Source organism: Catharus ustulatus, chromosome 16 (genome assembly GCF_009819885.2).
Source record: "Catharus ustulatus isolate bCatUst1 chromosome 16, bCatUst1.pri.v2, whole genome shotgun sequence".
NCBI classification, from domain to species: domain Eukaryota; kingdom Metazoa; phylum Chordata; class Aves; order Passeriformes; family Turdidae; genus Catharus; species Catharus ustulatus.
In genome coordinates this window covers 12,804,932-12,825,455 of record NC_046236.1, presented here as the reverse complement: position 1 = coordinate 12,825,455, position 20,524 = coordinate 12,804,932, and the positions used below count along the sequence as shown (strand labels likewise).

General features: G+C 41.7%; 1 protein-coding gene across 4 annotated transcripts in view; it reads right to left on the bottom strand.

Moving 5' to 3' along the window:
• Positions 1 to 20,524, bottom strand: part of SDK1 (sidekick cell adhesion molecule 1) — a 388,639-nt gene that overhangs the window by 132,376 nt on the left and 235,739 nt on the right. For all 4 annotated transcript variants that reach the window (XM_033074164.2, XM_033074168.2, XM_033074167.2 and 1 more), the window contains 7 exons: positions 20,264 to 20,454; positions 11,764 to 11,847; positions 6,550 to 6,744; positions 5,255 to 5,371; positions 4,847 to 5,014; positions 2,878 to 2,980; positions 1,611 to 1,787 (listed from right to left, as the gene is read on the bottom strand). In XM_033074164.2, coding sequence (XP_032930055.1) covers positions 1,611 to 1,787; positions 2,878 to 2,980; positions 4,847 to 5,014; positions 5,255 to 5,371; positions 6,550 to 6,744; positions 11,764 to 11,847; positions 20,264 to 20,454 — 1,035 coding nt within the window. The remainder of the gene's footprint in view (positions 1 to 1,610; positions 1,788 to 2,877; positions 2,981 to 4,846; positions 5,015 to 5,254; positions 5,372 to 6,549; positions 6,745 to 11,763; positions 11,848 to 20,263; positions 20,455 to 20,524) is intronic.

Genomic DNA, 20,524 nt, shown 5'->3' with positions numbered 1-20,524 from the left:
ATGAAAGCTGCAAGGAAATGCAATGTTCTCTGGCAGTATTGCACTACCTGCAGCTCTGCTTTGAAATGAAATGTCACTATTCAAGGTATTATTGAGTGACTTATCAGTTACTTGACTCCTCTGAAAGAGTGGGTCTGATGGATTCCTTTAATTCCGCCAGGAAAAACAGGAGATGGGCGATCAGCAACAGAACATCAAAGGAAGGGGAGATGCAGGATGAAGAGGCAGTTCCAGTGCATGGAGAGCCAGCCAACACAGCTGGAACAGCTGGGGTGCCTCAGCAGTGCACACAGGATGAGCCTCTCCCAACCAACTTCCAGCCCAGATTTTATGGACCATAAAAGAAGCTCCTCAGTGGTCAATGGGGACCTGCAAGTAAATCCAATTCCCTGTGCTGCACTGGGCTGCACAGGGCAGCTTTTGCTATTCAGCATAAGGAAACTGCCCTGCTGCTGAAGTGTTTAGCACATATTTATAGCTTTGTTTCAAAGCCCAAGCTTTAACATTCTTTTCAGTCTTTACTCTGTGATTTTCTGCCCTCCATTCAAAAACCTCAGAGAACAGCGAGCGTTGTTATGTAGCAGCAATATATTCTGAATTGTCTTCTGCTCTTGGATTCCAACCAGCAGTAAAATGCACTCCGGGAGGAGAGCTGAGGAGTGCTTAATTAGAGAAAGAATGTATGACCGCTCTCAGAAAATGGGCATCTGATGGAGCCTTGGCACTGTCAGAATGATGCTGTATCAAACAGCCCTCTGCACAGCAAATCTCAGAGGTGAACTCATTACACTGCCAACCACACAACTGCCATCCTCCCAGAGACATCAGGCATGACCAGCAGAAACAGATGAAATTTTAGTTAAATTAAAGCACGTGGCACGACTCGAGTAAATAAATAAATAAATAACTCTACATAAAGCATTACCTTCTTTTTTTTTCTCATTTGATCTGCTCCACACATGTACCAAACCCACAGCTGTTGCTTTTAGTGATAAAAATAAAATGGAAGTGCACTTCACCCCAGTGGAATGACAGAAATAGAAAATATGGAACCATATAATGACATTTTTATAATCCTTTTCCAGAACTGAATGGCACTTTAAACATTTTCTTGTTTTTATTTTTAAAGATCCATAGGAATAAAGAAAGTCATACATAAAAATACTTCTTTTCCTGAAAAATGATGTATAAAGAGAATGCAAGAGTAAGCAATGCCCATCCAGGGACCAGCTATTCTGATAAATGTTTAACAGAGAAAAAATACTAAAAGGAAGAAAACATTTTCTTGTTTTCAAATCTTGGCATTGCAGCACAGCACCTGGGCTTTATGGGAAAGCCCTATAGCATGGGGTGATAGAAGGATCCATATTTAAAGGGACCTTAGGAGGTCTTTGGTCCAAACTCCTGCTCAAAGCAGGCTCAGCCATGAGACCAGAACATTTCAAAGCAATTTCATTAGCAATGAACCAGCCTTAATTTCCCTTAAAAAAAAAAATACACCAAAAAAACCCAGAGCCTCTGACTCGCCACAACACCTAGAATTAAATACTAGAAGCACCCCTGAGGTGTCTGAAGGGCAGTGCAGTGAATACTGAAGCTGGAGCACTCACATCACTTCCAGGCGAGCCGTCCTGGAGTCGTTTCCCCCGGAAGAAATGACCTCGCAGGTGTAATCCCCGATGTCCCCCGACCACGTCTGGCTGATCAGCAGGGTCCCATCCTTCTCTACCGTGATCCTGGAGCTGCTGGATGGATTTATCACAGCACTGTCCTTCTTCCACAGGTACCTGAGTATTACAGTGTTTCAGTTATTGATTACTCTGAAGAACAGCAGAATAGATTTATTTTAATTCTGCTGGAAGGGATCAGCTCCTGTCATCACGTGTTAAAAATGACAGGTCCCTGCAGCTACTCTCAAGAGCAGTGCCTTTTACAAATTTAAGTTTTAGATCAAGTGATCAAAATGAAAAATGTAATTCCATCTGAGATATTATGTGTTTTACAAGGAAAAGATGAAGTACTCCTAAATGTCCAAGTTCTTAAGTTCACCCCCACCAGAGCATTAACTCTTCAGTTAACGGTGGGTGCTGGCCCCACTCTGCCAAGGCTCTGTAACATTGGACTGCCCAGATCAGAAACTTGCTGAAGGTTTGCTGGAGCTCACATATCAAAAACACACCTCCCAACATGTCACAGAGGTGGGGAGAGCCCACAGACTCACAATTTCCCACCTCTCACTGAAATTTTTATATCCATATTTCTCTTTCCGAAGTTCTTTCTGCAGGTCACCCTTCAAGCACTCTCCAAGCTCTTCCTTGCATTTTATTTCATTTATGTTGCTTTCAGACTACATTAATTTTCATGGCAAATTTATTTTCAAGTTTTGAACTTCCTCTAAATGCTCTAATTCAAATTTTAATAGCCCAGACAAGTTCTGGTTTTCTTTACATGGTTAGAACAGACTATAAGCTCAAGTTATTGAGTTGTTTCCAAAAACATGGGCATCTCTTCTGTGGCTTTATGCACCCCAGAGTAAACACTTCTGAAATCCTATTCCTTCTCTTTGGCTTTTACTCTCATTAAGTATCAGCCTCTGACAAGTTGGTTTTATTGATAGTGTATTAACCTTGACAGTAAAATCATGGAAGGCTATATTGAAGTCATGAAGTGGAACATAGCTCATTGTAAATAATACATAAGGCTGAAATGGAAGATGGGATTTATATGATTAATGATACAGTGTACAACCTTATAATGCAGTGATCAGGGGTTTGGTGTGAAAATCTGGGGTCCCGAAACTTTTCACCTAATGTTATTCACCCAGCTGATAAAATTAAGCTGGGATAAAGCACACAAAGGAGAAGTGACACCACGAACCTGATTGAAATTCTGGGGTCGTGGGTGGCCTGGCAGCGCAGGGTGGCTGTGGTTCCTTTGATCACCGTGCTGTCCTGGGGAGGGCTGACAATGGCAGTGCGGTCTGCAAGGAGCACAAGGCACAGCTCAGGTGAAATCAGAGCCTTTTGTGGTGGCCATTCACTCAGAGAGTAGCCACTGAGCCTTTGTCACCCAGAGCAAGAGGGACACTGCTCTTCAAGACACTGTGACACAGGTGACAGCTCTGGGTGAGGACAGGCACAGCAGCACAGGCCACCAGTTCAGAGGAATGGCAAAGCTCTCTAAACTCTCCTTTGGCTTGTGCAATGTCTTAACGAGTGTGTGGAAGCAAACACTGAGTCAGGAAATGAGGAACGCTGTTTGGAGAGGCAAAAAAACCAACAAGAACAAGAAAAATCTCTGCAAAGAAAAAAATACTGAGAAAGAGGTCAACTTAAACCTACAACTTCTTCAACTCCAGGATGGTGAAGGAGCTCCTGGAAGAAAAATCTTCCTTATAAAAAAGATATGTTGTTTACTCAAATGTTTCACAACCTCCTTGCTCAAGCCCCTCCTGGAGGCTCAGAACACAATAATTGCTGTAACTACAGCAACCAGATCTGGTGTGAAAGATCCCCATTATGTGTCACACACAGGAGCAGCAGCAGAGAGCATCAGCTGAGGCAGGGAGACAACCAGGATGAGCATGGAAGATATGTGGATAATGTTAACAAGTCCCAAATACTGCTGTGATATCTCAGACATGCACAAAAAGGGACCATCAGCAAAATCAAAAGCTGACTCTAAATACCACAGAATTTTTAGCATTACTCCTGATGTACCTATGTAACACTTCTGGCTTTATAATGTTGCTACACAAACACTCAACAATGAACAGGAACTATCTTTAACACCTGTAAGAACCATAGAATTGAGAATTAATAGGAAGGATATCCTTTACTTGATCCCTACACCTGGATATCATTCAATTTCCACCATCCTGATATTTCTGCCAAGTCTGTGTTGTTAGTAAGACCTAAACATGATGGCCACATGACACAAATACATTACAGTTACTGCCAGAAATGTTTTCAGGTACTCCCAAGTTCAAAAGGAAAAATGTGGCTGATTTAGCTTGCAGAGTTTGGGGATTAATAAATACCAATTATGCACCACACATCAGCAGCAAAATCAGTACTTCAAGTGTTGGAGAGGAGAGAAGGCCACAACATTTCTGTATTAATCCTCATCATCTTCATTATTTTTAGTTGCTCTTAGTCCCTGCTCAGGGATCATTATTTTGTTCCTTGAGCAGTAAAAACCATGTTACACTTCAATTGAACTCACTTAGGAGTATCACAGGTGAACCTCTTGGATCACTCACTTCCCCAACAGTAGAAATAAAAAATGTAGAGATCAAGGGAAAATGGTGAATGACAAAACCATTTCATGGGATGCCCTGTCCCACACCAGTCTGTAGCGTGAGGGATTAACTAAAATCTGCTGCACTTTGATTTGGCTTTCAACAGCACCCAGAGCCACAAAGAATACAAAAGTGTGAGGAAAATCCTATCTGTTGTGACTGTGGCCACAGCCTGAGTACCAGCACAGACAGGTCTGTGCTGCCTGCAGACTCCTGGAGGCAGAAACCACCTGCAAACAGCCAAGTTAAAAGCTCAGAGTTGCAATGCAAGACGCCAAAGCAAAACCTGAGTAAAACTGTAATTGTGATTGAAGCTCTATTTAAATACACTTCCTTTCACAAAATAGAGATTTATATGCATAATTCTCCAAACAAAAAGGGTATTTGTGATAGGCTTCCTAAAATAGACACATTATTCCTATTAAATCATACAAGTAACTCTATTAATGAGAAAAGCATAATTACTTATGAAAATTTCCTGAGCATACAACAAAAACTGATTAATACTTGATTAAAGTTAGACTTTAAACAAAGCATTATCCTTACTCCACACCGTCAGCATCACAAAAGCATTCAGAGCTCCTTCAGAGTTGGCTGCACAGCAAGTGTAATTGCCAGCATCCTGCAGGAACACGGGTGTTATCTGGAGCCCTCCAGACTCGAGCAGAACGAAGCGAGGAATCTGCACCGAGCCACTGGCTAAGATCTGCTCTCCTGAAACACACAGAGGAAGCAGAGTGGTTAGTGTCAGGTAGGCTCAGGGATTCAGAGCAACTCCAGCTCTTCCAAAATGTTTTATCCCACCCAGGCTCGTGGTGGCCCCATGGTGAACACACTGCTGATGGGGCCAGGGGAAAGGGGAACGAGGCACTGAATGGATCTACAGGATCTCAGTAACAGGAATGGGCAGGAAAATGTGGATTACAGCTCTCCTCCACATTCATAACTGGCTACCTTTCTTCCAGGAGATGGCAGGGCGTGGAGCCCCTGAGACTTCACAGGTCAGCACTGCAGTCATCCCCTCGGTGACCGTGGTGTCCTCTGGGGGCTGGATAAAGGCTGGCTTGATGTCTACAATAAAAAATTCAAACTCAGTGGCTCACCTCTCAGAAAGATCCTTTAACTGTTACTGTGGACTACTTTACATCCACTTTTATAGAGCTGATCATGGAGAAGGACATGACAATAAGACATGAAAACCTTTCAGCAGTGACTGTAACCTTTTCTTATTCATCTCCCAGGAATTGCCTAATCCTGTTTATTACCTACACAGAAAATAAAAATCTATCAGTGCTTGTACCTGTACAAGTAAGATAGGTTAAAGAAAAAGGAAGATAAAGCTCAAAATGAGTGTTTGGGGGGAACTTAAGAAATCTAGATAAACAAAACTATTTTCCTTCATCTTCATAACAGAGTTCTTTAAGATGAAAAGCAACTTGAGAAAGGCATTAACTTTGAAACTTAAATGTCAGCCAAAAGAATTTAGAACCTGAGCCTTATCCAAGACATTTTCTAAGTTTCTTTCTCTCTTATTTTCCCCCAGTTGCATTTTATTGCAGTTTTTTTCCTGCAGTTTCCTAGATCTATATTGAACTGGGGCTGATTTATTTTCTGAGGCCAGTAGGAATTCTGGTCAGTATGTGCAAAGTGCTCTTGGGCTAAAAATCAGCTTCCTGAAGGGAAGTTTAATATTAGAGAAATGACTGTTAATAATCACTGTTAAAAGAGACTACTAGGATTTGTAATTCTTCCACAGAGAAGCATGCACTTCATTAACAAAACCATTCAATCTGACTTCTTGGCCAAAAAAGACATTTAACTTGAACTTTCTTTCTTTTCCCTGACCAAATGCAGTTGCAGACAAAGGCAAATAAAATGATAGCATGCACAATCATGAAGCAGTAACTCAAGTTCAAAATGGAATTACATTAGAGTGGAAATATAAAGGAATGATAAAAGTATTTCACAATTAATATTTTTTTTTTTACTAAGAGCTCTTTTTGCTGTGTGAAATAGGGGAGTGCACCTCCAGCCAAGCTCTCCTGATGTCATGGAGAGCTTTTCCACACCATTCAGCAGATTGTGCTGAAGCCACAGGGACATTTTGGAGTTCCTTACTGCTGGGGCAGCCACCTTTGACAAAACATCAGAGTTGTGTGGATTGGACTAAAGCAGGAGAAACGTGATGGGTGTGGGGTCTCCTACAGGGATGACACCTCCTGCACCCTGTGGCACCACTCCAGACTCACTGGTGACATCCAGGTAGGTGTAGGTGTGGATCTCCCCAGCCTGGTTGCTGGCGAAGCACTGGAAGATGCCGGCGTCCTGCGGCCGCAGCGCGTGGATGCGCAGCCCCCCGCTCAGCAGCACCTTGTACCGCGGGTTCTCCAGCCTGCTGAGGGGAACTGAGTCCTTGTACCACACCAGGGTGGGGATGGGAACCCCTGCTCAAGCAAAAAAAAAGTCACTGTTAGTCTTTGCAGAGCATGTTTTAGGTCATATCCCTGTTTTCCCATCTTTCGACGCCAGTTATTTGTGTTTTTTCCGAGCTGCTTCAGATAAAGGAGGCTGCATCTCACATTATCAATGGTAATAACACACTGTGGGACATGAGGGAATAAAACCAGCAAATGCTAAGGGGGAATGTTGAGAAAACATGTTATCAAATTACTTTCTTCACCCAATCATATTTCATGCTACTACAAAATAAGATTTGGAGCAATTTCATGTTGAAAGCCAGAATCATGCTCCTTAAACAGCAGCAGTGTGGTAATACAGCCAGTCTGTAAGACTGTTCCATCCCAAATAAGATTCCTCTGTGCTTCTGTAGCTAAGATAGCTGAAATACAAAGGAAATGGCAAATTACACATGAAAAATGAAGTGCTCACATGGCTGTACTTGAGTCCCAATTTAGCAGCTTAGTTTGAGCCGATGTACAAACAACATATTGCCAACAATAGAATGCTTTAAATTATTATTATTTTTATTCAGTCTCAAGCTTCACCTGCTATTTGAAAAAAGCAGGCATAAAGAGAAATAAAATTCCTAGCCTAGATAAAACTTACAGTCCCATTTATCCCTGTTTTCTTTCATGTGCATGTTCCACAAACTCTGACACAGTTATTTCACACATATTTTTGTTGCTGTCATGTCCCCGTCAGCTGGGATGAAGTGGTTGTAAATTTATTATACACAAATAGTGTAGGATTCTCTCTACCTCAAGAGATGTCAGGGGCCTGGAACAGTCTTAGCTGTTCTCATCCCACTGCTCATATCAGATAATATTTAATCTTTACATCCCAGAAATCCTGACTGGATCAAATCCTGGGGGTTCTGTGTAGAGGTCAGAAGTGAGGCAGGTATTTTATGACATAATTAGATAATAATCTGTGAAGAAATGCTTCCTGATGTCCAACCTGCCCCTCTCCTGGCACAGCTTAACACCATTTCCTCTCATCCTGCCTGTTTCTCCCTGGGAGCAGAGCCTGACCCCCATCTCGTTACAGGGAATTGTGGAGAACAAGGAGGTCCCCCCTGATCCTCCTTTCCTCCAGGTTGAGCCCCCCAGCTCCCTCAGCTGCTCCTCACAGGATTTACACTCCAAACCCTTCTGTTCCTGTCCCTGGACACCCTCCAGCCCCTCAATGCCCTTCCAGAACCAGGCACAGCACCTGGGGTGTATTCAACACTTTTCACTTAAAACCTCAGACCTACACCATCTCTTGGGATAAGGTAAGAGACCACAAACTTAAGATTCATGGGTGAGTGAAATTTGCCCAAATAGAGAAGTGTCACTGAAGCATGGAGGATGGGATGTCACTGATGAATTGAGCATCTGCAGACAATGAATTTCACTGCAATGCTGGCAGTCACTTGATGTTCTGAGAGCTGAAGTGCCATGGGAAGATCTATATAATCATCATTATCATTTTAAAACTCCCAAAGTTAAATACTACTATGTTATGCTTCCATTCACATCTTGTCTCAGTGTACTTATTCTCTTTATACAGACAAAAGCTGTATTAACTCTGGAAAGAATGTACAAACAATGTATGGAAATGACTGTAAAAAACATCCAATTGTTGTTGTTACTTTTATAAACACGTATCATTTACTTCAATCACCTCTGATGCTTTTGTTCTGCTGATAAAATAAAATGTACTCATAATGCAGATAATCATCTCAGGAAGAAACCCACTATGTAGAAGTGCATTGTGTGATAGAGAATAGACGTGGTGTAGGAGCTTACAATAGGCATAATTTAAATTTCATACAACAGCCCATATACAGAATTAGTATAAATTTCAATGTTCACAATTCTCGGTGAGAGTGTTATTCATCTCTTGAAAATCCTCCTGGGCAAATACAAATTATCACTGAGTAATGAAGAAACAGATGATGCAAAATGGAATAGTTCTCCTGATGCTGAGAAGCCTGGAAATGATTTCAAGTTTAAATAATAGCAACTCCATTTTCCCACACATTAGACTTGATAGGCACCAAGGAAATAATGAAATCCTGCATTCAGAACACTCAAACCTTTAACATTGGTGTCATTCCATAAATCCCATTCTACTAACAGTATTGGCAAACCTTCTAATCCTATAATCACTGTGAGATACACCTTCCTATCACCAACTCAGCTGACAAACTGAATATTACCATCTCTATTTCCCTATTTTTCAGTTACAGGTATCTTCCTCCACTCAAAGTTATGAGTCTGAATAATGGGATCTTATCTGAGCACTCTGATACCTGTCAGCAGCATTCACCTGGGCTTTAGTGATCTTCCCAGAGAGATTTCTCTTCCAAGTTGTACACACATTCTCTTCTAACTTTGCCACCTGTTTGGCTGTAAAAATGGTTAAACCCAGCTTTTCTTCTCTTCTTCTGCCCACCCCACAACCTTTCCTCTCCACACACCCCGCAAAGGAATTTTGCTTCTTTTCTTCTCTAAACAACCCCTGGTGAAAAAATTATGAGGAGAGGAAAACCCTTTAAAGACCTTTTGCACTCTACCTTTCCAGGCAGTATTGGCTGCTCGACCCTGCTCTTAGAGAGGTGAGAGTGGCCTGAAAGACTGGCCATAATAAATAAAACAATAAATAAATAAAACAACCTGATTTCTCAATTGCATGCAGCACTATTCATTTTTCACAGACAAATTAATCTAGTGTCAGGGGGGAGAAGGGAAGGCAGGAAACAGAGATGCAGGTTCTGGCTTTGCCACTTCTCCTGCAACCTTGGGCAAATAACTTCTGGAACCTGAGGCTCAGCTCCTCCATCTGTGAAACAGCTGCTTGACTCTCTGCCAAATTTAACTTAAGAACCTCGATGAAAGACTCAGAATATTCACTGTGTCATCTTTGTTATTTATTTTTTACTGCCTCCTCTAGATCCCACTGAGCTAATGGGGAATCCCCAAAGCTTCTCTTCCATCTCCTTCTCTAAACAGGTAGAACTGAAGTCCAATTAAGTGTGCTCCCCAGACACCCCCCACCACTGCCTGCAGCTCCAAACTTTCCACAAGCAAATAAGAAAGAGCATTTAAAGGAAAACCCATTGAAGATTCAGGCAGCATCAGCCACTGCAGAAGATAAACAGCAGAGCCTGGTTCCTGTGGCCTGATACCCTGAAACTCCATTACAGGAGCAGGTCGCTGCAAGTTGCAATTTTATTTACAGTTAATCTCTGCTTATACTGTGAAATTAATCTGTCTCTCACACATCCATAGTGCACGAAGTCTTGGCAAATGGGCTTTGTGCACAGGACCTGATGGGGCTGGGGGGAAGCACAATCTGTCTTCCATTTGCAGCAGAGGTAGAAGGCAGCTCTGCAGTTTCCCCAGTGCTTCATTCTCCCAGCTCAGGGCAGGGAGGCAGCAATCTTCATTTATCCTCTTTGCTGGCAATTGCCAGATTTGTGTAATAATGGATAAAATTTCCTCTATGTTTAATTCTAGTACCTGCCCCTCATATGTCTTATAGATACTCAACAAAATAATCCACAAGGAAAAAGGTTTTCATGCCTCTGCACCACATTCAGCATCAAATCAGACGTGCACTTCAAGAGTTGAACAGAAATAATTAATTCTGCCTAATAAGGGTTCCCATATCTCTACTGAGAATGGTTATGAGTGCCCCATTAACCCCCTCAGGGACCAAACTGCTCAAGGCAAGAGTGAGGGTAGAAGGAAGAGTTGAAGGCAACATCAGGTCTCTCTGATTCCTCCAGGTTTTTGGTTGGGTTGTCTTGTTTTTTATTTTTTTATTTTTTTAGTTAATGAAAAACATTGAGACAGCAGATGGGTTCCTGGGGAACTCCACTGACAGCAGGTCCTGCTGTGTTTTGCTCAAAAAGCTATTAATGAACAAGAAGACATTGTCTCTTATCATCTGATAGCTTCATTTCCATAAGAGCTTTTTGTAAGAGATATCATCACAGGCTTCTGAAATTCCAAATCAACCAGAACACCCTTAATACACACACTTGCTTATCACACAGTTTGCAAAGATTCCTTTTAGAAAAGCAGTGCTGACTCTTTCCTATATAAAACACAGGGAAAAATGCTTAAATCATAGTGGCAATAACACAATCACGCAGTAAAAATGTCTTTATTGGCTCTGATTTGGAGGAAGACACCACACAAATCAGCTGTTTGTCAGGTCTGGGTGCTTTTTTAATCAGGGATGTGATCTTTTTCTCTAAGGACCTCGTGGCATTTTATGTGTATTGCTTCTTAAACTCAGCACCAGGGAAAGTGAGACAACAAAATGTTCAGTCCCTCACCAGAGTCACGTAGAAATTTGGTGACTTTGAGAAACCTGCTCTAAACACATGGTGACAGTGTCTCCTACCTCACCAGAGTGCTGAAATAGGTGGATTTGATAGATGCATTTCTGTGGAACTCAACTTGAAACAAGATTTTAGTCAGGTGGAATTCTAGACATTTGAAGCCTTTTATATTAATAAACCCCCTACCAATTAAAAAGTGCCTGTAATATTCCTCCTGCAGATTTCATAACTACATTCAAGTGTCAGAGTTGCTGACATTTCTATTCACCATTAAAGTTCTCTAAGTTTAAGAAGAAAGGGACTGTTGAAAATAAGGACTGTTTGCATTGCAAATGATGGGTTCCATAACCATGCTCTCCCCTCTCCCATCTTCTGGCTCAAGATATTTAAATCTCTTCTCTAGTGACAGCTCTGAAGCACAGGCAGGATCCCAGAGTGACAGGAGCAGAACTTGTGCTCCAAACAGACAAGCATCAACATGCCAGCATTATTCCAAATTAAACTAAATTACAAAAGCCACCCTTGCTTGTACATGGGACCTGTGATAATCAGCAATAAAACAGAGACTTCTAAGCATGAAAACCTTACAAAGATGGTTTATATGAGATGATTTCTTGAAGACTGCACATACATATGCCATCAGTCCAGGTTGATGTTTTGCACTCACCCATGGCCTGGCACAGGATGTCCACGTCCTTCTCCACCTCAGCCAAAATCACGCTCGGGGGCTCAGCCGTGAAATACGGAGGTTCTTGGGGAAAGCAAACAAAAGTCAACAAGCAAAGCCACAGCAAAGTGAAAAACAGGTGCTCATTAAAAAACATTCATCTGAGAATCTCTCCACAGGTGGTGTGTTTGATACAGGGGGGTTACAAACAGATTGTCCAAGTTTGTGTCTATGTGGAGGTGGGGTTTTTTGGTAGTAAGAGCATCAGTAAAATAAAAAACCTGACAATTTTTGCCATGCTGAGTAAGAATTGCAGAGTAGAGTCAATGAAGGTAAAGATTTAGGGGTCTGCACTGCAAATTAATACTCAGAGCAGGGGCTACTTTTCATTTTATAGGACTGAATCATGGAACATGTTAATTTTTTGCTTAGAAAGGCTCTCCCAAGAGGTTTATAAAGTTTTATATTTACAATGCAGAATTTTATAGGATAGTTTGCTTCAGTATCTAGACTGCATTTCACCTCAGCAAGGCATGAAGCATGTCAAATAAAGTGCCATAGCATGTCACAGAGTCAATACCAGAGGACAAGTGCAGCATAATTAAAAGAATTTCAGCTCAACTGTTTTATTTCGTGAAAGCAAACAGATTTAATGCTTTAATTGAAGTTATAGTAATAATCATAAAAATCCCCACTTTATCATTAGGGCTAAAGAAAAGATATTAGATGTTTAATTAAACAAAGACCAGACTGCAGAAATTGCAGAGTGTGCTGGCATGTAACTCTTTCTTCTATGCAGCATAAAATTAAAGAGCATCATGTCAAAGTCCCAGAGGCACTAAGGTTGCAGTCATTATCATGGTAACTAAAGACTGTCATAGTTTGTTCAAAGCAATTATCATCTTAGTACAGCTTTTAGAAGGATTTTACTTGATTATAAATACAGTTCTCTAGTAGCATAACCAAACTCACTGGTAAGTTCTAGAAAATACAGAAAAGGCAATGTAAGTAGCTCATGAAACTGAGTTATTTGATTTCCTTTTTAAGGAAATTGAGTATGTTTTAAAATATTTTGGAAGCTTCAAGAAAAGCTCAAGAAGCTGCAAGAAGCTCATCTGAGCTGACCTGCTCTCAAATCTCTTCACCAAACACGACTGGAAAAAAGGACTTGTGGTTATGTTATTGCTAGGGCATCAGCATTTAAGTAAATAAAATAAAAATCATGTAAATATATCCTGCAAAACCTTGTTGCTCCCTGCAGTATAGCAAGTGTGGCTGTCATTGCACAGGGGGGGCATCAGGAGGCACCAGGTTAGAACAAAACCTCCCCTTTCCCAGCAGCTCTTCCCTCTCACTACAATAAAATACTTGCTTGGGTGTACAGAACTGGGGTCTCGTCTGAGCACCAATGGATATTACAATTCTGTATTCATTCCAAATAAAGCCAATCAATATTAGTCTTCAGCATGCAGTGCAGGGGAGGAGGGGGGTTGCAAACAGCCTGGAATAGTTGTTTACCCAGCAAAACCAATAAAAACAAGCTACCTGATTTATTATATTCTAATAATATACACATGTTAACATTATTGATCCTCACTGCCTAAATATAAAGCTATTAATAAACATGCATAATAAGCTGTGATTTATTGCATATGATCTCATGCGTTAATCTCAACAACAAATTGAAAAGCTGAACATTTAATTGAAATTCACTGATGGCACACACTTTGACATGTTTGATCAGCTAAGTTGCTGAGTCCTCTGCAATTCATCTAAGTCCATATTTTCACTCTGAGCACTCTCCTTCCTCTCACACCATCCTCCAAGCCCTGCCTGGTGTTTTCCTTGTGCTCCATTTCTCTGGATGTTAACTTTTGAATTCCCAGGCTTTCAGCCCAGTGTCCTTATCTGTGTCCTGTCTGTGGCCACACATCCATCTCCCAAATTAAAATTTGAATATTTCATTCTTTGGAAATTCAATGTGATTGTGAGGTGAGGACAAAGCAGCACTGGGCCAGGAAAACATCCAGACACAAATTCACAAATGCAGACATTCCCTTCTAAGTCTGTGTTTCCACTGTGAATGCCTCTCCAGCCATTGAAGTTTATCTTTTGCTTAGGGAGGTCCTGACTGCACCTCTCCTTATATAAAGGGTTCTGCCCTTAATGGGCCAATCTCTAAACTTGGCAACCTTCAGCCACTCTCAAACTTTTTCCTGGATCAGCAACATACTCACACACCAGTGATAAATTTGCAGATTTATCTTCACTGTGGGCCTGCAGTCCAGCTACAAAGCATTTAATGTGATCTCAAAGATGCTGGTGGCTCCATGACCTCTGTTTATGTGCTGCTGCTGCTGCACAGCTCCTGCAGTTACACCTGGCATATTTACACAGTTGTCTTTCCCAGTGTCCCTCCCAAAATCCTAACCTGCAACCTCTGCTCCTTCCTTGAAATCCCACACAGGCTGTTTGTCACCCTCAAAGAAACTTCTGACATTTAGAGATGCTTAGGGGAGCAGGTACCAATCAATGAATTATGTGACAAAGAGCCTGAAATCAGTGACAACTGTCACTTAGCAAACGGGATGTGATGTTATAAAAAGAAGACTCACATCAGTTTTTCTGAAAGAAGCAGGGAGAAACAGAAGCAGAAAAGACAGAAAAAGAGCAGGAGCAGCAGAAAGATGCAATCTAAAGGCCACAGGCAAATCCCAGAGGGCTTTTGGTGCCAACAGATTTGATTTCTTGTCTTGAAGCCCAGACTCACCTTTTCCCCCAGACTAAAGCCTGCTGAACTCTGTTCACAGCCTCTCCAGCAGCTGGAAGCACTTCCAGAGCTACACCTGACACAGAGACCAAGCTGCCCACAGACAAGTCAGATCCACTCTTGAAAGATAAGCACTGATACAGAAAACCTTCCAGAAGCAACTCTGCAATTTGTGACCTGTACTGACTAAAGATTGACACCAGCCTGGCTGGGATGACAACACTTATTGATAAGGGATTTCTGGAAGATCCAGAATAGCACAAGGACAACAGTGCTGTGGTGAAGTCTAATGTGTAAAATTAGCCTTGGTGGCACAAGGAATGAGGGAATTCCAGGAATATTGGTGTAGGGATACCCTAAGGGGTTCTGAGGCAAATAAGAGAGTGATTTCACACAGAACCTCAGAATGGCTGGGTTGGAAGTGACCCCTGGGGAACATCCAGACCAATCCCCCTGCTAAAGCTGGCGCATCCAGGGCAGGCTGCAGGTGTGTTTTTAACATCTCCAGAGAATGACACTCTGGAACCTCTCTGGGAAGCCTCTTCCAGTGCTCTGTCACCCTCCAAGTAAAGAAGTTTGAGCTTTCCATGCGACTGTGCAGCTTTTCCACATCCATTCACCAGCAGCACGGATGCTCTAAAGGTCCTGTGGAGCAGCAGAACTCAGGCTGTGGAGGTGACAGCTCCAGTTACAGGTGCTGGGCAACTGAAACCTCAGCTCCTCACTTTTCAGAGGTGTCTGATGTATCATCTGCATGTCAGGTTTTGTGCCCAAGGGCCTGAATGCCCAGCATTAACTACAAGGGAAAAATTCAGAGTGTGTGAATTTGGGTTGTACTGCACCTGGTGAATGACTGTCAGAAAGAGGCCATAAAAATGCAGCACTATTTATAGGGGTCAGATGGCATTCTGAGGGAGCATTCTGGCTGGTTCTATACATGACTCCACTGCATATTTATAAGGCTTGGTTTGAACCACACAGTATGAATGTAACATTTATTGTTGTAGGCAATAATCATGTGTTGAAATTTAATATGTGTGGTGAAATTATAATGTCTTCCAAAGACTATAACATGCCAGTCTCCACACACAGCCATTTTTAGGAATGACAGTAATTTACTGGTATCAGGTCAAACATTTAAATTTTTTTGGAAATCACAGAATCACAATAGTTAGAATAGGAAAGGACCCATTACTCTGAGTTCACCCTGCTGGCACTGTGGCGTGTGGCAATGAGAGAGGTCACAGCCCACATTAGGCTGAAAGAAACAGATCCTGCATTGTTCAGATCCTGTATTGTGTTTGACTGATCTTCACTAAAATGTCAAGTACAGGCAAGGAGGGGAAAGAGTATTTGAATATAAATGTGTGCTTTTAATAGTTGTTGAGGGTTTCAGGGTTTTTTTGCACTCCAGACATCACTGGAAAGATGTCTCTCAGAAAAGCCCTTGGGAGCCTGCAAAATTTGATCCAGTTCTAACTTCCCTTGTGCAGAGTTATATGGTCACTGATTTTAACATTCAAAAGATAGCAGTCAGCATCCATTACATACCCTTCAAGCTGCACTGGAGATGTGTGACCTAATCCTAGATACACACATGAAAGTCAGAAAGAACAGAGAAAGCCCCAGGGGCTCCTCCAAAGCTGAAATTCCTGCATCTCTCAGAAACTCAGGGCTGCATATTTAAGAGGAAAATTGAGCCTTCAACATGGAAGCCTTCCTCCAGCACTACCATAAACTAATTTATTTGGTGAATATCTTCTGAAGGAAGAGGAACTGGAAGCTTGACAGCCCCTTGTAGGTACAAAGTCTGTAATTCCAGACAGAAGATCAGACCAGCCATGCTGGGAGAGAAGCCCCATTGTGGATGCAGGTACAGCAGCCTCCTTGGAGCAGGAAGTTTCTTTGCATGAATATCAGGTTAAAACAGAGAGAGATGAAAAGATCCATGTGGTTTCTTGCTACCCCTACTGCGAGCTGCAGTCTGTGTGTTCTGAAATAACAGCCTGGGGAACACATGTCCTGTCTGCAGGGCTGAAAGGAGGAAGGACTTGTTGGGAATAGCAGAGACACAGCTGGGCTGACCAGAAGTCCCACTGCTTCCCTGTTGCATTTGGGCCCAAGGCAGAATGTCTGTGTGCATCTCAGAACCTCTGAGGCTTGACAAATCAAAAGCTGCCAATATTTCTTTCCTTTGGGCCCAAAGTGTGATTGGGCGAGTCCGAAGACATTTCAGGCTATAGTTTCCCTTAAAACTCATTATTTTCTTACACAGCAGATGAACACAGTCATTGGGATCTTCTCTTAAGTGCCACACATGAGGAATTCTTTCCACTGCCTTCAAATAAAGGATGTGCAGAGTTTCAAAGTGCCCAAGCTGGAGCCACGAGAGCTGCTGGGTGCTGAGGTCTGAGCACGAGGCACTCGTGGCTGCAGAGGGAAAGAACTTCTGCTCTGGCAGTTCTGTGCACACAACACAAAGCCCTGAGCAGCAGAAGTCACAGAGAAGACCCTTCAGCATCTGGCACTCCTGGAGAACAGGAGGGAGAGGCAGCCCCAGTCCCTGTCAGAGCCCAGCCCTTCAGGCTAACGCTGGAACCCTTCTGATGTGATCCTGAATCCTGTGGTCCCACAGAGCTGAATTCTCCCAAGAGAACAATACCATGTCTTTTAATGTAGATCTCTGGGCACAAAAATGCTCCAAAAGAAAGGGAGCCCTCTCCTCTGAATCTGTTTTATTCATTTGTATTCCTTTGAAGCCAACAAGGCTTCAACCCTCGGTTCTGTACAACCACTCATCATGCCAGGCCATTCTTTCTAATTGTTTTTCTCATTTTATTTAGGTTTTACTTTCTGACTAAATTTAATTTAAAGAGCAGTTTGGATTTCATACAGTGGAAGATTTTGGTTCCCCATTTTCTCAAGCTCCTAAAATTCATAATTTCCCGTAGAACAGTCACTTAAGAAATGACTATTGCCATTTGTCACTAAAACTTGCAGAAGTGGAGCAAAAGAATTTAAGATTATCTCAGCTTTCAAATTGGTTTGTTCATGGGAAGACTCTTTAAATTACTTAATCTTCAAACTGTTAGTGATAAAACAAATGTGCTCTTATCTAATCTGCAACAAATCTTTCCCAAACTGTTACTCTGCCAAGCGAGGAACATGATACCCTTTAAAAATTTATAACAACTGCAGCTAATAAAACCAAGGTTTGGAACCACCTCAGTTTATCTTTTCTGGAACAATATGAAGATGTCAGGGAGCTCTTTGCCACATCCAGAAGAAAAGTGCAGCAGCACATAACTAGAGGATTTTCTTCTTGTTTGTGCTGTACGATTCTATTACATTGGAGATTCAGGTTTTTTGAATATTATTGTGATTTTAATTTACAGAATGAGATATATTCTCAGAAAAAATCCAGAAAAAACTTCTGAGATAACACTGTAGGTCACAAATAACAAATTGTTGAGTAGATGCCTTTGTGCTAAGTTTCACTGCCTTCTAATAAAGCTCTGGTCACCACCTGAGCCACACTCCAATTGTGACCTCTCTTAGCTGGGAAAGTCTAGGACTGATATATTTGGAAAAAAGCTTTGATTAACTCAGTGTTTGTGACATATTTGATACATCTTTTTATTGCTATCCTCGTCCTACCTCGTCCTAATAGCAAAATATTTTTCTCTATTGAGCCACAGAAGCTCTCACAGCCATGCTACTGAGGGGCTGCATTTGATTTCTCCCATTCTGCAAACAAATTTCTTTTACTCCAATTTCCTTCTTCTGTTAGTCAAGACCCCTCATTAAGTCCATGCTGTGTTATTCTCCCAAGAAGTACAACTCATTATCAGCTCCCAATCTACACATCCACACTACAAATATTTTATGCATGCAAATGGACAAGCATTCCTGATTCTCTCTAAGTACTGCCCCCATGGACTGGGAGAGATACACTGCAGAAAGCCTTAGGTTTGAATCTTGTCTGCACTTTCCTCTAGAACTCGTCCCTTGACTAATTAAATGACAGCCAGATCCATCCAAGAATTCTAAAGCTGAATATAAGTTATGCATTAACTACTAATCCTTTGATTTGGCTCCCTGTTTAGAATTAGAGATCCATCCTGCAAGCTCAAGAAACTCATAAATAAAGAAATCTATCAGGCTTTGCTGACACGTTGAGTAAACACCTGCATCTGAAGTGTCGTGTTCCATCAGAAGAAAATAAAAGTAATTGGTAACCAATTTGTTTCTGCTTTCTTTCATCTGCTTGTTCTTATCTACAGACCTTTTCATAACTTCATTCCCTGACAGCCTCCTAAAACTGGATAGGAAATAAATAAAACATTTAAAAATAACAGAGTAGGTAAGCTACTAAAGCACTGCTAGTTTAATATGATTCCCCAGTGATTATTTTTCTGTTTTACTGTAACTGTATTTAAGAATCTTTTACATTAACCAAGAGGTTGCTTTAAGTATTGCATTAGGCTGGATCTGACATCACAGCAACAAAGGCAAACCAGCTACAATAAAATCTCATGAATAAAGAAGAGTTTAAACAAAACCTATAAATAAGTGAAATCCATCTCTGCTCCTTAAAGGGAAGGTAATAACTCCCAGAAAGAGAGGGCAAGGAAAGAGACTGGAACCAAACTTTGTCCAGCAGGTAATAAATATAATAGACACACAGAGCTCCAAATGAATCTGGAATGGAGCTTTGCAGAGGGAAGAGCTGCTTTCTCACTTAACAGTAGCTACTTCAAATTGCTTTAGCAGAATACAGATCATACAGCAGTCTTTAAAACTGCATTTTCAGAAGGCTCAAAGATGTAAAGAATCATGGGCTGCATTCCCTCTGCAGAGCTCCAGGAGTGCACGTGCCTGAACCCTGAGCAACACTGAGACTGGTGGCACTGCCAGGGCTGCAGCCTCCCAGGACACTCCCACAGATAAAAACTCGACTTTACACAATCATTTCTGGCTGAAAACACCTCAGTGTCCCCAGTCTAAGCCACCTCTTTTAGTCTAAAAGTCTAAACCACTCCACACTGTGTGCACTGTGCTAATGTGCAGAATTCCAGACATGCCAGGAAACACCATTTCCAAATTTCAACCTCCTCCCTACAGCAACACACAGAGGGGAGGGAAAGGACAGTAATGGCCTTTTCCAAAGATATTCATTCCAGAGTTTCCCTGGGAGCTGAAGGTCCAGCAAACAGAGCTGCTTTAATGGCATTTCCTTGCCTGTCCTGTTGCCTCAGCAATGCTCTGTGCCTGCAGAACGTCCTTGGACCTGACTGGCACCCACAGCTCATGAGGCACAGGAGTGCTCCTAAAAGCCTTCTTTCAAAAATACAGGCACTTGACATATGAAAACTGGATGTAAGCAAGCCAGGAGTTAATCAGGATTTAATGCACCTAAGAGCCAAGATAGGGAAGCTGCCCATTACGGATTTTACTACTGTATTTCTCCAAATTCCCATTAAATGTATAGTTTCACAGGGGATTTACAATCACAGCAGTGTTTAAAAAAATCTATTTGATGAATTTATATTAGCAGGGAAGAAGGGCTGAATTAATTTGGAAGATAACCCTCCTTCACCTCCTTTGTTCTGTTCTCTGAAGAAAGGTTCAAATGTAAGGTCAATGAAATATTAAGATATCAATTTTATTTCCTATTATACCTCAGCTGAGAGCCTTTTTTACTAAAAAACACATTGCCTTGAGAATTACCCAATATAGAAAGGAAAGCTTTTGCCCTTGCTGGTTCCTCTGTGCTCTCTCTGAGTTTGGCTTCACAGAAATACATCCCCACATCAGCAGAGGTGGGGTTGGTGATGGTGAGGCGCCTCCCAAAGCTGCTGATGCCACTGGTGATCTTGATTCCATTTCTCTTCCAGGTCACACTCAGCCTCTCAAGAGGTCTGCCAAAAAAATACAAGAATAAAATCATAAAACATGCATATTACAGAATAATCTCTGTGTGCATATATA